The sequence below is a fragment of the Ambystoma mexicanum genome, chromosome 1p (assembly GCF_040938575.1).
Source record: "Ambystoma mexicanum isolate Mex_15411 chromosome 1p, UKY_AmexF1_1, whole genome shotgun sequence".
NCBI lineage: Eukaryota > Metazoa > Chordata > Amphibia > Caudata > Ambystomatidae > Ambystoma > Ambystoma mexicanum.
In genome coordinates, this window is record NC_090921.1 from 591,022,127 (window position 1) to 591,038,369 (window position 16,243).

At 46.3% G+C, this 16,243-nt stretch overlaps 1 protein-coding gene across 1 annotated transcript in view; it reads right to left on the reverse strand.

The window, feature by feature from the left end:
* Positions 1-397: 397 nt before the first annotated feature.
* Positions 398-16,243, reverse strand: part of LOC138533062 (uncharacterized) — a 66,050-nt gene continuing 50,204 nt past the window's right edge. Inside the window, exon 2 of the mRNA XM_069641155.1 lies at positions 398-2,552. Within this exon, the coding sequence (XP_069497256.1) occupies positions 1,350-2,534 (1,185 nt within the window). The 5' untranslated portion in view covers positions 2,535-2,552 and the 3' untranslated portion in view covers positions 398-1,349. The remainder of the gene's footprint in view (positions 2,553-16,243) is intronic.

A 16,243-nucleotide genomic window follows, 5' to 3' on the forward strand; every position in this document is an offset into this window, starting at 1 on the left:
TTTGCCTTTGCTTGCTGCTTGCAACTTGCTGCAATGTAAAGCACTTTTGGAAATCAAGTGAAACAGAACTCATCCTTCAAATATCGACCCTGAAAAGCATGGGAGACCCCACAAGCAGACCCACCAAAATGTAATGATGTAAGGTGAAAATATAATCAGACATTTTTTAATGTAACAGGTTACACCTCTCTGGAAGTGCTTTGTGAGATGTGGTGCAACATGTGGTGATATGTAAACTTGTACCAACATATTATATGTTTGCAACCGGGGAAGGGTGCTTAGCCGATCAGGTGAGAATTAAACATTCTCCACCCACTGCTTCCAGCCACCCAAGCCACTGTGGGTAGGCAACGGGAAGCCTCTCGCCACCAACCCTCCACCCAAAACAATCCTTACCCCTTCTAACCCCCCTCCCTCCATCCCCACTTACCCGCTGGAGACGTCCAGAGCGGGTCCCGCGAGGGTACCTTGTAATAGTGCGGAGTGGGTTTAACGGCTCCGGCACCATTTCTGGCGCCGTTAAACCCATTCCGCACTAGTCGTAATGAGGCCCAGAGTCTTGTGTTTAATTCTCTGCTTTACTGGTAGCCAGTGCAGTTTCCTCCTCACTGCGGGAATATGGTCCATAGGTTACACCTTATCAGCTCAGCAATACTGGCCATATGTGGGATATCTAAGTGAATCAGGTGTAACTTACACAGACTTTCCACTCGGACTGTCTTCCAACCACACTCATAGGATTTGGCCAGCCTCTAGGTCTGCGTTAAAAATACCATAACTTACTCCTGCAATGGTATACTTTGTGAATCAACCAAGAGATCCTCCAAAACATTCCCAAGTGGTCCTATTAGCCTTTTTATCCACATAATTGTGAGGTATGATTTTAATTTCTTAAGCATTTTATATTTTTGTGTGCACAGGTCTACCACTGGGCTCATTGAATAATTGGTGAGTACGAAAACTGAGCTGTTCACTACTAATGACAATGTGCCTCATTCTGAATATGGCGGTATGGGAAAAAGTAGAGCTAATTTCGTTACTGGCACTTTTTTGGACGGTAACGGAATTACCTCAATTTTTCCTGCACTGCTGAAGTACATAATTTGGTGGAATTACTTAGTGGCATTGGTGGTAATTTCACCTGAAATTCCCCAATTGAGTCCTATGGACTCCTTAAATCTGGACTAACACCGCTCTACCACCACTTGTAATCTGTGGTAAACCCACAGGACTATGTGGTCATAACAGTAACTTATTTTGGCGGTATTTTGGTAGATTTACTGTCGAAATACCACCAAACACGGAATGAGGCCCATGTCTTATTTCTTAAATCCGCAACCGCAACACCCTCACTCTGCATCCAGCAATGTTCTCTTATCTTGAGTTACCTCAGCATTCAGTGGGCACAGCCTGTTGTTTTTGAAAGCATCATTGGTCCCCAAAGGCCCCATAGGTTTAAAGTGATTGTCGAGCGCTGAACTCTGACATCTTGATGTGGTCACTGGGTAGAAATATGCAGATTCTGGGAAAGCAGATGCTTCCAGGGAAGGCACATTGCGCCAGGAAGTCCCTTGGTTCCTCTTGAGTCCCTGACCACCAGTGTTGGGTAAGGTGCGGAAGGCACTGCTTGGAGAAGGCAGAAAAGGAGCAAACTGTGGACCGTCTGCAACAAAGTCATTCACCAGGCCTTTAGATGTAGATATGGGAAAAGAATAACTCTTGACAACTGTATCATGGTCCCCACCTGCTGGTTCCTGAAACCGTAGCTTGTAGGGAGCCCTTTTGGAGTCAAGCGTCTCAATAACAGATACATGTTGTTGTGGCTTAGAACACCGACCATCATCCTCACAGAGAAATGACTTTGTGGTGAAGCTATGCCGAGCAAATTCAACATCTTTCTTTGGAGCCATGTCAGTTGCATTCTGACTTCTTGGCGCAATGCCAAAATGATACAGCATCAAATCCTCATTTGAAGGCCTGGGGCTCGCTGAGGGAGAATGATGCAGGTTACAGGCCATTCTGTAAGCTTGGCCACAGGTCGGTGAGAGCCCACTGGGCACCATGCTGGGCCACATCCCACAACTCCAGATGCCGGGTACAAATGGAGACAGGGAGTTGCAGTAAAGGGCCGGGTAGGGCGTTGGATCTTTTATCATCTCACGCTGGAGCTTGGCTGTCATGAGCTCTGACTTCAAGAAGGCATTCTCCTCTATGACAGAAGCCAGTCTTCCTTCCATTACCAGGTCATGAACCCTTCTTTTTTCTCTCGACCTCTTGGCTGCCTCGTTGTTCTTGTTCCGCTTGTCCCAGTAGCTTGAGTCCTTTTTGTCATCTGGGATGAATGACTTCTTCCGCCGGTTGATGACTGAGTTCTTTTTCTGAGCACGAATACCTTTGAGGTTGCGGGTGATTAATTGGGAATGTGGGTAGCAAACCAGCCGCTCACCAGGGAGGGCCTCCTCTTCTGCTGTTCTTTCTGATACTGAGGAGGAAGCAGAGTATGTTGACCGCCATTGGCTGAATGAATTCAACATGGTTCTGTTTTCTGGAAGCTGTAACCAAAAAAATAGAGAAACATTTCAGAAAATACAGATCGGAAGATCAGTTATTGGCATTCACAAATATTGTAAACTGGTTCACTGCTTTCTCTTTGCGGGTTCAAAGTGGTCAGTTTGAGTGAATATTTAACTACTCAAAGAACACCCATAACTCCATAAAAACTAATTGTAGTAATCAAAAGTCAGTATCTACAGTATCAGCTTGTCTTGTGACCTATGTGCAATCAGTTGATGGACTTGCTATAGGCTATAATATCTTAAGTCCCCTATTACAATAATCACCATCACAACCATCCTTAACTATCAACATTTTTGGATAGTCTCAGAAGACCGGCATGTAACTTATCAGGCACAAAGACATCGAAACCAAGTTGACGTCCATTTGTGAGAAGTGTTGGCAATTGTCAGGTCCCTAGGTGGACCATTAGTTTTAGATCCCAGCTCTTATGTAAACTCCTGGAGAAGCTGGTCATCCCCCAACTGATCCAACACACTGAATATGTTGGTTTTCTCCACGACCACCAGTCTGGCTTCAGAGCAGCCAGATCCATGGAAACTTCTCTACTGAACATCCGTGAAGTCCAGATCTCAACTCTCGATTCTAACTCTCCATCCATTCTTATCCGTTTGGATCCTTCCTCTGCTGTCGACATGATCAATCATGCCACCCTGAAAATTCAGCTCTGTGACACCCTTAGCATCATGGGCCTGCGACTGGACTGGTTGACCTAGTTCCTCTCTGAACGACCTTCCCAGGTTCACCTGGGACCTTTTCTCTCCCCTATCACACTCTCCACATGTGGTGTCCCTCAAGGCTCTAAACTCTCGCTGTGGTTCTTCAACATCTACCTTGTCGATTCTTCCCACCTGATCTCTTCCTTCTCCCCTCACTTCCAGTGTTGTGCAGATAACATGCAGCTCTCTTTCAAGCTTCCCTCTGCTTCCTCCTCCTCCTCTCTTCTCATCCCTGACTGACTGCTATGCAGGAATGGTGTGCTGCCAATGATCTCTGCCTTAATGCCAGTAAGAATGAGATCCTTATGATTGCGACCCCAGCTCCCTCCTTACCTCCTACCCTTGGGCCACTCTCTATGGGTCCCCTCTCCTCACCATCTTGTGAGGCAAATAATCTTGGTGTCATCTTTTACTCCTCTCTCTCCTTCTATCCTCAAATCACAGACCTTGCCAAGAAGTCCCACTATCAGCTGCACCTCCGCAGAGGCATTCTCCCTTTCCTCACCATCCCCCAGAAACTCAATGTCCCCAGAGCTCTGCTCCTTTCTAGGGTGGGCTCCTGCAACAGCCTCTTCCTCATTCTCTCTTTATCCTCCCTTTTCCCACTTCAACTAATCCAGAATAGAGCTGCAAGACTTATCACTGTCCTCAAGCTCAGGGACCGCATCTCTCCAGCCCTAAAATCTCCCTACTGGCTCCCGGTTGCTGGTAGGATCAAGTTCAAGACCCTCTGCAACATCCACAAGGCTTTCTGGTACTTGGGACCCTGCTACATCCAACTCTCTCTCCCTAAATACCACTCTGGTGGATCCCTTCAGTCTTCTAGCTCCGACTCTCTGCAGATGAGAGGCTTCTCCATGCAGAGAGTGGGCAGTAGATTGCTCTCCGCAGGAATATCCCTCTGGGATGGTCTCCCTGCCCCTCCCAGGCTTCAGCTGGATTGCCTTAAGTTCCGGAAGCTCCTCAAGACCCTCCTTTTCTCTTCTTCCTTCCCTCTCAACCTCCCATGCTTACAACCCCTTCTGCCGCAGAGACTAGCTGCCTGGTTCTCTCTGAGTACCACAGGGCACAAGCCCCCCCGCCTCCACTCACTCCATCCCCTCATTGCACTTAGCATGTGGACACTCACCCCCTGTACCCCATGCAGTCCTTGGCACATGCTCTCCTGGCTTCCCCTTAGCACTCGTCTAGCCCCTGTGGCCCTCTCCCACTCTGTTCCACCTCCCCTTTTCACTTGCACTCTCCCCTCTTTACCCTGCACTTCCCTTCCCACCCTAGCACTTTGCATGTTGCGCAGACCAGCACTTCCCCCTCTCTCCCTCGCACTTGTTGTTACTGTGCTTGCACGATCCGAATGTCACAAGGCCTAGTAGGGCTGTTATTGTTATGTTTCTCCCTTGCTCCCCCAAACCTCATTTTTGTCTTGTGGCACCATGAAACGCCATTTGTTGTGTAGGCGCCTTACAAATATACAATAAATCAATAAATAAGAATATGTCACCCTCAGACCAACTTTGCATCTTTGTTAATCAAAACCAGTCAGCTAATCAGCAATATTCAATAATAAAATATGTTTGATCCAAACCCAGGAAGTATGTCAGTGGATATTAGTACGGTCATCTTCAGGGCCTGGGCAAACTTTACTGACCGAACCTCAAATCACCCATATTTTGGATGAATCGATCAGGTTGAGGTTCAGTTAAACTTTTAAAGAAGTTTGACCAAGTTTGGCTGCATGGCCTGTGCAGGGACAAACATGCTTGGAATTAGTTTTCAGTTTTAGGCAGCGTTCAGAGGGGCAGTAGGTTGTTGCTGGAAGCAGGCAGAGGACATTGAGGGAAAATGTAATAAAGTGGAGTGCAGTTAGTGTAGCTCAGTAGCAAGAAAGGAATGCACGTGGCTATAACAACAGTGACCTTTCCTTCTAGAGTGGTAGACTGGCTCTTTGGTAATGCAGTCTGGCATAAGGCAAGGTTGTGCATGCAAGAGTGTCAGTGCAGAAGTCACAGGTCACATGCCATCTGGGAAAAGGTGGAGTAAGTGAAAGGACAGTGGGTAAAGCCTTGTACTTTGTATTTGAGCTGTTTTGCAGCAGATAATTGATATTGATATTGATATTGATATTTTATTTCTATCGCGCTCGTAACAAGTGTTTCAGAGCACGACAAGGCAAGGGAGGGGAACAGGGAAGAACAAAACAGCGATCTTACTAGGCCCACTGACATTGAGAACGCGCAAGTGCATGGGAGAGGGGGAGGGGAAAAGTGCATGGAAGGGTGGAGAAGTGGAAAGTGCGAAGCAGAGGAGAAACAGATAAATAATAATAAATAAATAAATAAATAATAAAGGCAACAAACAGTGGTAGTCCAGCAATTTGCAAGTGCTAGGTTTAAGGCAGCAGACACGGTAGGTCTGATGAGTAGGCAGATTTAGAAAGAGGCTGTTACAATAGTCCAACCTAGAGAGAACCAGAGCTTAGGATACCATGAGCTTCTGGGGGAAGGAGAAGAAAGGCAGAGTTCCTCTGTGGAGGTGCAGTAGGAGGTTTGACTTTTTAGAGACCTCAGACATGTGGGCGGAGAAGGAAAGGGCAGAGTCAAAGATGACCCTGAGGTTCTTAGCCTCACAGGTGGGGGTAGGAGGAGGGCCATGGGAAGCCGGCCAGAGAGTGAGGGGAAAGAATGATGAAGGTGTGCTGATGAGGAGGATCTCAGTCTTGCAGTCATTCAGACAAAGATCATTGGCGGCACACCAATCTTGAATGGCAGTTAGGCAATCAGAGATGAGAGAGGGAGAGGAGGTGGCCGAGGGCAGCCTGAACATGAGTTGAGTGTCGTCAGCGTAGCACTAGAAATTTGAGCAGAAAATGGCAATGCAGTGGGCAAGATTTGCCAGGTATTGGTTGAAAAGCCAGGCCAAGGGGTTAGATCCCTGGGGAACACCACAGGTAGAGAGGAAGATAGATGATAGGAAGGCCCCATGTTGGACCTGGGAGGGTCGATCAGAGAGGAAAGAGATCAGCCAGGCCAGAGCCTGATCAGCAATACCGAGGTTTTCACGTAGACGGTTGAGCAGGATGGTATGGTGACCATGTCGAAGGCAGATGAGAGATCGAGGATGATGAGGACAGAGGGAATGTTAGAGTCAAGGTTGGAGAGCAGATCTTCACGGTTGTTCAGGAGAGCAGTTTCCGTGCTTCTGGCAGCTCTGAAGCCAGACTGGTGCTCATGGAGACAGCCAGCAGAATTGGAATGAAGGTTAAGCTGAGAGATAGCCAACTTTACAGGAGTTTGCCCAGAAAGGGAGTAATGGAAATTGGACCATTGTTAGCTGGACAAGAAGGATTAGCTGTGGGTTTCTTGAGACGAGGATGCACAAGGGAGTGCTTCAGAGGGAAGGGGAAGTTTCCTGAGGCAAAGGAGTGGTTGCAAAAATCAGCAAGGGCCAGAGCGAGGGTGTCAATGTGGTCCTTGATGGTTTTAGAGGAGCAGGGATGAACCTATTTTGACAAGGGTTTCATAGATCGGACTTGTCTAGCAACCTCGTCAGGGGAGAAAAGAGGAAAGGACGAGAAGGATGGTGGGAGGGGTCAGCAAGCACAGATGGAGAGGGGAGAGGAGGAGTGGGGGTGGAGATGGTGGACAGGATGTCCTGGGTTTTTTAAATGAAGTGAGAGGCAAGGGCATTGCAAAGAGCCTGGGAGGGAACAGGAGGGGTAGAGACTGCAGCAGAGTTGGCTAGCTCCTTGCAGATTTTAAAGAGTTCGGCCGAGTAGTTAGATGCCGCAGAGACACGAGCTTGAATGTGGACTCTCTTATTGGTGAGGACAGAGAGTCAGTATTGCCCTTGTAGCAGGCGACAGGCCAGTTTGTCAGAGGATGAACAGGAAGCCCTCCATTTCCTCTCAGCCACCCTACACTTACGTTTAAGTGTTGCTAGGTCAGAGTTATACCAGGAATTGCACTTGGCTTTGCATATCAAACGGATCCTCATGACAGGGGCAAGAGCATCAAGAGTATCAGAAATTGAAGAGTAGAGCAGAGACAGGGCTGTGTCAGGATGTGAGACAGCCAGAGGAGGAGGGGGGGAGAGAAAGTGGCATCAAAAGCCTCAACTGACACACGCTTCATGGGCCGGATGTCCGAGAAGGTAGGTGGCAGTGTTGGGGTAGGCTTGGCTGGGGGGGGAAGAGAGTGAGAGATCAAAGGAGAGGAGGGAGTGATAGCTCCAGGAGAGAGGAGTGGTCAGAGGGATGGAGAGGGGGAGGTCAGAGGAGATCAAGACATTGAGTGTGTGCCCTGCAGAGTGAGTCGGGACAGAGGGGAGGATGGACAGGGAGAGGGAGTCACAGAGGTCACGGAAGAGTACAGAGGAGGAACAAGGAGAGTCTAAATGTATATTGGGGTCACCAAGGAGGAGGAGTTGAGTGGTAGAGGCCAGGAGGGAGGAGGAGAGGTCTGCCCACTCAGAGGGAAATTAGGTGATTTGGCCAGGAGGCCGGACGATGGTAGCCACAGTATGAGAATGGGTAGGCAAGAGAGAAAGCATACAGAATAAGCATTCAAAAGATGAGTAGGTCTGAGTGGGAATGATAGAGGCAGGAATCCACTCAGGAAAGATCAGGGCTACCCCCCCCACTGGACCGGGATGATCTGGGTGCGGAGAGGATCTTGTAGCCATCAGGGAGGAGAGTGTCAAAGCTTATGACAGAGCTGGCCGTGAACCATGTCTCAGTAAAACCAAGGATATCAAGGTCTAGTTCTTCAAGAAGGTGGAAGATGTCAGAGGAGTGTTTGACAGCAGAGCGAGAGTTGACAGTGGCAAGATGAAGAAGGTTGCTAGCCTTAAAGACCTTCCACCTTCCGGGGAGGGGTACAGATCACAGGTACGCCCTGCGGAGGAGAAAGAGCACTAGGAGGTGAAGAGGAGGAGGAGGAGAGAGAGGGCAAGGTAGCCAAGGGGGGAGAGGAGGGAACAGCAGGAGATGAGAGGAAATTGATGAGGCAAGGGAAGCGCCTATCAAAGAGAAGGAGATTGGCCTGAGGGCCTTGGACCATGACAGTGCCATTTAGGTAGACATTAATGATGACTTTAGCGGAGTCGAAGGAAACCATGAGAACTTCTCAGTGAGTGCCATCATTAATGGGAGAGGAGGAGATAGAACAGAGCACAGAGAACATATGAGGAGTCCATAGATCTGGCGAAGGAACAACAAAGAGGATGTCGGTGAGGGTCTTTCTGGAGGAAGCATTGGAGTAGGTGTCGGCGATAGGAAGACCAGGGTTAGAGGCAAAGATATCCTTTTTGAACTTCTTCCTACCAGACTTAGTGAGAAGGGAAGGATAGACAGTGGAGAAGCAGTTGGAAAAGATAGGAGAAACAGAAAGGGCCATGGAGGTGGAAGTGAGGAGAGGATGGAGAAACTGGGGGGGCTAAGGCAGGAAGGTGTGGGACAAAAGAGCGTGGTGAGGTCACTGGGCTGGCAAGTTACATAGAAGCATCAGTATTCAAGCAAAATACAGAGAATTTCGCAATGGGCAGCAAGATTTGACTTTTTGGCACAAAGCAAACACAGCAAGATTTGACTTTGATCTTGGATTCAGATGTTAGCAAAGAGTTTTAGGAAGCACTGCACATCAGATGACAACATGGGAGTAACAAGCAAAAAGAACAGTGATAGTCAAAGGTGGTAGGAGTGAGTCCATAAGGAGGGAACTAACCCAAAGTTCTGGAGGAGGCAAAGTCAAGGCAGTCTGTATTTCTTAGAGGAGTGAGGTGGCAGCATCATTGTGGTTAAGGTGCAGGAAGGACCCCAATTAGCGTTCCGGAAGCAGACAGGGAGCAGACAGGGGCCTTAGAAGTCGGCCTTTGCTGAGAGGGCCGGCTAAAGCCTGCCGGTCCCTGATTGGATGCAAGAAAAAACTCAGCAACCAATGGGATTGCTGCACAGTGAGAGGTGGTCCAGCACAGCCTGCGTACGCAACAAAGAAAAACATCGCGGCCATCTTGGAAGGGCCAAAAAACAGTCACATAAGCAGGAAATAGTGGGAAAACTTGTGCTTTCAAAACAGCAAGGCAGGTCCAGGTATTAAAAAGCTCGATATATTAAAGCTCGAGGTATCAAATGGCAGCACGATGAAAATGCCAAATAAAACAGTCCTTTCCAACAATTTTATGCACATTTCGTTGTTTTTTTTCTTTTCTTCAAATTCTGATTTTTCAGGTTCAATAATTCCCCTGGAGGTGCAGTAATGGACAGAAAGTGCACCTACCTAATGCCAGCCACAAACTTCACATGTGCAGGAAAACAACAGATGGCCAGGAGGGTGGAAACAGGACCTCACTCTCAGTGAAAAGCAGATGAAAGAGATAATGGATCCAATATCCTTGCTGCCTTACAATTTGGCAAGAAAATGCATGTTCCTGGCTTTACACATGTTCTTCACCTTATGGTAACATGCTTTATCAGCAATTAACAGCCTGTGAAAGAAATGATTGCTATGGGCTAGAGGATCTGCTCACATTTCAGCTGATCTTACCGTGCCAAGAAAACACTGTACCAATTGCTGGTGTGCCACAAGCTGCCACTGCACAACTTAAATAATCGAGGGTCCATCCATTGGAACACTTTGCACCTGTTAACATTCTAAGTGACAGTGAAATGCTGTCACACAATACTGCAATGCTCGCTCACAGCAGAGTGCTAGATGGGACAGTTTTGACACCCAATCAATGGCAGCTATTTTCTAATATCGGCTCGAGGAGGCTACCAAGCAGGAAAGCCATCATAATGCATCCCGGAGTAATTTTCTCCTTCTGCCAAACCTCCTTGATCTTGACCTGCCCAAGATGGTGAGGGACCACTCGTTGGAAGGAAATGTGGATGTAGCACTACTGGCAAGGGACCTGCTTTTACCCTTGACTGTTGCTCCATTAGTAGCTGTATTTGAAGGATTTAAATGTAACACTGAATATCTGATGGTTTCAAGCACAGGCTTCCACCACAGGCTGACACTTCCCTGAGGCTTCTCTCCAACATGAGTATCCTCCTGAAGGACCTCCCTCTCCTCAAAACCCTTGCCCTGCTCAGTGGAGACTGCGTCTAGCTCAGTATTCGCTTCCACCTGTCAGACACGTTCCTACTGTACTCCTGCTCCATGTTGCTTGCAGCAACATCCTTCTCATACAACATAATGAATGCCCAGGCATGTATGTATGCGTGTCAAGTATGTATGCATCTATGTATGTATGCATTGAACTTCCAAAGCAACCTGGTTTGGAAGCGGCAGGACTTTGTCTTACAGTTTTCTCTTGGCATGTTCTTTTCTTGCTTTTCCCTGTTTTGTTCTATATTGACATCTTGTCATTTATTGTACCATTTAATTAATATGCGTGCAGCACTCTGGCTTAAGGCACAATAGAAGCATAATAAATACAAATACAATACATCTTTATCACCTACAACTGCTGTTCGTTGTGGTGCCCCTCAGACATTCCCTCTCTCTCCGAGCCTCATTAATGTCTATCTGACACAGTTTTATAATATTTTTCAAACCTCTGATATCACCATACAATATTAGCATACAATATTAGCACCCAGGGAGGGGAAAAGCAAACAATTAGGTTGCTGGGATCGCAGGCTGAATCCCATGATCCAAGCCAGCATTTTGCGCAAACTGGCAGTTGTCTCCCTGTCCTGCCATCTTCCCCCCACCCTCCGCTCCCTTAACTTCATTTTCCCTGTCCCTCCCACCCCCACCTAACTGATTGCTGTGGTCACAGCAGCCCGCTGCTGCTACTGCTGCTCATTCTTCAAGCCGCCATTGAAACAGAAGAGGGGCTCTGCTTGGAGCCCCATCTTCCAAGCTCTGTGGCGACCATCTCTAGAAAATCTTTTCTATGAATGAATGGGATGCTGCGAGACACCCTATTCATTCATAGAGAAGGCACTGCTATCAGCACCCCAGGTTATCGAATTGGCAACCCGGGGTGCTAATAGCATTAAGTACCCACTTCATGGGCTATACCGGGGTAACTTTCCAGGACCCCCTGGTGTAGCCCGTGGAATGAGTGATTAATGCTATATTATGCTGACAACTCACAGATCTATGAGGATGTAGTAGGAATTGAGGGGGCATTTGCTTTAAGAATGTGTGGCAGCCATTAAATCTTGGATAAGTGATTATCTCATCTCCAGGCGAATGAAAAGAAAAAAGGAGGAAAAATAAAAACATTATAACACATATCAAATATAATTCAATGAGAGGAAAACACGTCCATAAAATGTTAAAAACCCTCAACCATGAAAAAAAAACAATCCCTTATCAATACATTAACCCTAAAAATGTTCAAACACATATCAAATGCAATTCAATAAATAGGAGGTAAGTGAATAAAATACACTAAAAGCATCCAGACATAGAAGAATCAAAATCATATATCAATACATCATGCCTATGTCCTCATAATCGTCATGGGAAGAAAGGATGGCAGATGATACAGTGAGGCAGAAGGATCCAAGTGCTCTCTCATTTTACAGGCTGCCGCTAGCAAGGAGCCTTGTTAATTTGTCATCGAAGTCTCCCAAAAGAAAGGTCTTAGTCTCATTTGTGGTCAATATGTCTCCAGCACTAAGAAACAGGTGCAGATTTTTGGTCCTCCGCATTTTGTACAAAGGGTAAATAAGTAGGGAGTGGGGGGTATTCTTGGTCATCCCGACGTTACAGCTGCAATTGCTGAGATTGCTCATCTTCCAGGCTTTTCTAACATAATTGAGGGGCAGCTTGTCTTCGCTTGAGTAAACATCTGCCCGTGGGAGAATGCCCAATTTCCATAAAGTGTCTGTGTGCATATATTTCACTCTTTCCAAGTGTTTCTTTTTCAGATTGTATGAAATAATGATAATAAGTAATATTATTATTGTGGTACTTAGAGAGCGTGGACCTATCTTCAAGAAGCAACAGAGCACTTTACAGAGGTATACAACAGGACAGATGCATAACGGAGTGCTTTTCAGAGGTAACAGCAGAACAGATATACAGTGGGGGTAGGATACAGAGGCACACAGAGGAGGGGTACAGCATCTAGCAAGTCGGGTGGTGCGGGAGGCAATGTGATAGCCTAGGTGTTGAGGTGGAGAGATTCCTTAAAGAGGTGGGTGTTGAGTTATGTTCTGAACTGTAGGGATGTGGGGGTAAGTCTGATGCTGACTGGGATGAGATTCCATAGTCTTGGGGTGTAGGCAGAAAATGCTTGTTTTCTGGTCCTTTCCTTTTTGCAGTGGTGGATTTCCAGTCTGCACGTGTCCTGGATTCTGGTAGTGTGTTGTCCACCGGAGATACTGTGTTTCTCAGCGAGATAGCTGAGCGACATGAGGGTGACTGCATTATAGATAATGCAGCAAGACTTGAGGGTGATTTGTGCATGCAGTGGGAGTCAGTGAAGGTCACTGAGGGCCAGGGTGATGTGGTCGTATCTGCGTAGACCCTTGGTGAGGTGTGCGGCCACATGTAAAACACTTCTCAGGGGCACATGGGAGACCGATGGGAGGCCTTCGATGAGGGCATTGCCTCCATCCAGGTGGGATAGGACAAGTGCTTGAATGGTCGATCTACACATGTCTGGAGGGAGGAAGGGCTTGACTTTCTGCAGCTGGGAGAGCTAATACCTAGCTGTCTGTGTTTTCTTAGCAATGTGTGTTTTGAAGGAGAGGTGTTTGTCAATGTGGAGTCCAAGGGACTTGGCGCAGGAGGTGAGCTCAGATGTGAAGCCTTCAAGGTTCATGGTTGATAGCCAGGTCTGTATGTCTAGGTGTTTGGTGTTGTTGGTGAGGAGTAGGACTTTGGTCTTAGAGGGGTTGAGTTTCAGGTATGCAATGGACAACCTAGACTGGATCAGCGATAGGTAGGTTATGAGCCTGTGGATGTCCTTGATGGAGTTGATCTTGAGGTATAGCTGTGTGTCGTCAGTGTATTGCTATACAACATTTAAGGACAATTTCTTCATGGAGTCTATATGTGATGAATGTATGCAAGTTCAGCCACCCTGATCACTTTAGTATATAGGTTGGAGAGGTAGGACTTGAACGTGTGTAGGACAAGGTTGGTGATCCCCATGCGCCGATGTAGGCTGTCTGTGGACGCCTGGTGGTCTACTGTGTCAAAAGCGGCCGAGAAGTCGAGTAGAACCAGGAGGCCGGGGTGGACATCATCAAGGATGTTGAGGGTGTCGTTGACAAGCTGTATTGTTGCCGTCTCTGTAATGGTCTTGGGCGAGTTGTGATTGATGTCTAACCTGAGCAAATACGCTACACAAAACGTATGTACTCTCGTGGCATTTAACAATTGTTCTCTCTTTAGCAATCTCTTTACAATGGAACAAGCCTTCAATTGTTATCACAATATTCTTTATTATGTTTATATTTATACATAAAAAAAAAGACACAGCGTATAAAAAATCATTCATTTAAAATACATGGCTAAATTCGTAGTTCTACAATTATTTCAATTTGAACACACACAACCACCTGTAACCAAATATGCAACCCATTCAATCAAAACCACTCTCATTCATACACTGTATTGTTGCCGTCTCTATAATGGTCTTGGGAGGGTTGTGATTGATGTCTAACTTGAGCAAATACAGCAGATAGAAAAGGCATAAATCCTCCTGACGTGTTTTAAGAAATGGGGACGGGACATAACATGACAGGTGCTCTTTCAATGATCTGTTAACTGAATTGACATTTTCGACACAGAATCCCCTGGCTAAGTATCTAGCTGGGAAATTTGGGACTCTCACTAAAGTCGAACTAAAGGCTAAATCATCATTTAGCGCTGAATTTGGAAAGCTCCTCAGAAGTTTCCAGAATGATCTTTCATTAGCCCCAAAGATGTTTACATTTTTACCCAAACCCCCGTAATTCTGCACTGTAAGTCCAAAGACTTACTATTTTTGCTTGGATGATCCTGTCCAGTTGTGTTGTAACGATATTACCCTGCCTCCTCAACATTTTTATTAGTGCCCGTTTAGAGGGTGCAGCTTTTTTTTTAGGACACATGATTTGTGTGGTTTCCAGCGACGGTATCGTGCATTTTCACACCCAAATAAAGGTTTCCATTCACATATTTTAATAGGACACCTGTAAATAAACTGATCTTTCTTTGTTGTGTAGCCTATGTTTCCAAAAACGGATGATTTTTGATTGACTTTTATATACCTGAAGATTGTTTTGTCTAAAGTAGCTGTCGACTGCTGTCACTTGGGCCTGTATTGCAATTGGAGTTCCAGCTAGAAGGATCGTGTCATCACTATATAAAGGTTGGGGCACCTTTTCTCCCGGTATGTGGGGGACATCAGCAGAAGCCGCCAAGATACTGACAAACCAATAGTTAACATGGAGGGAGAAAAGAATAGCGGCCAATAGACAACCCTAAGGGACTCCCCAGGACATCTGAACGTCCTTGAGAGCTTCCCATAATGGCCAAAGTGAACCTGCAATCAAGTCTTTTTATACAGACCTCTGACGATGTTTATCAATGATATTTCCATGAGCATTTGGGCTAAGTTAGGCTAGAGTCTAGCGCTGTTGATAAAAGGTGGAGAAAAATCAAAACATGCGGCAAAATGTGGCATTTTCTTCACGATGGAAAATGTATGAACTATGTGAAGCAATTGAAAGAGTTGCTCGACTGTGGAAAGGCGTGTCCTACAGCCTCATTGCATTGGGTGCAGATTGACATTTTCTTTGAGCCAATCATTAATGGATGGACGTATCAGTTGGCTGTACATTTTGCAGTAACTATTAATCAGACTAATTGGTCTGTGTGATGAGGGAAAATGATAAGGACCTATTGTGATGAAGGGGTACAATGATGCTTGTACGCCACGAGTCAGGAAAAATACAGCTTTCTGAAAAACGGATGAATAGCTTGCGTATACCGAACCACCCAACGCAGAGCTGTTTGTGTGCAGCTTTTTCTTCCAGCTCAAAGGCACTGACACTATATTCGCTGCCAAAATTGCGGAGAACACCAAATGTTGCTCTTTGCTTGATTTCTGGCCTTCGAAATAAAGACCATTTTCTAAGGGGCCGTAATGTAAATGTATGACGGCTTTTACGCCATGCATTAACCTCACGGCTCATTTTTCTATTTGTAAAATGGAGTGAAGAGGTGGAATGTAAGTTACATTTCAGCCACCTCCCTTCTTCTCCACCATACAAATACCCCAGATTTTGCACCAGCATGCATTTTCATGTGAGCACAAATACTGGGGATCCCTATGGAGCCCGCTGGCTTTATGCACTTCATAGAGCCGGTGGACTCCATAAGGATACATTGTAAAGTTGCCTGCCATGCTTGGCAGTCAGCATTTACAATTAAGATTAAAGGCTGCCTGCCATGTGCGAATGGCAGGCAGCATTTAGAATTACAATTGTAAACGCTGCCAGCCATGCACGCATGGCAGTCAGCGTTTACTCATTTTGCATGGTGGACTGCAAAAGCGCAGGGCAAAAGGCAGTATTGCTTCTCTGCATATTTGCACTCCACTGTGCAAATGAGGAAAATTTGGTGGCGGGGTGCTGCCTAAGTGAATGTCTACAAGGACTACAACATGTTTATCGCAGACACACGTTTATGATTTAAAAATAAAGTTTATAACACAGTAAACAAGAAAGTTCATTCATCTGCCTTCATGTAGGTTCGGTGTTTGGTTGGAGGGCATCGGAGCTAATTAATTTAGAAAGAGCAGATCAGCAAATCTCCACGAGTCAGATTTACCAACCAAGAGTTTAGGCCAGGCGTCCCCAATGGAGAGAACTCTAAAGTCCTCGATAAGAGCAGCAAAGAACTGATGACGAGGAATGCGCAGGGCATAACATTCTAGGATCAAATGAGAAAATATTTCCATTTTACTGTAGCCGCATTTTTCCATTTCTCCGCTGTCAT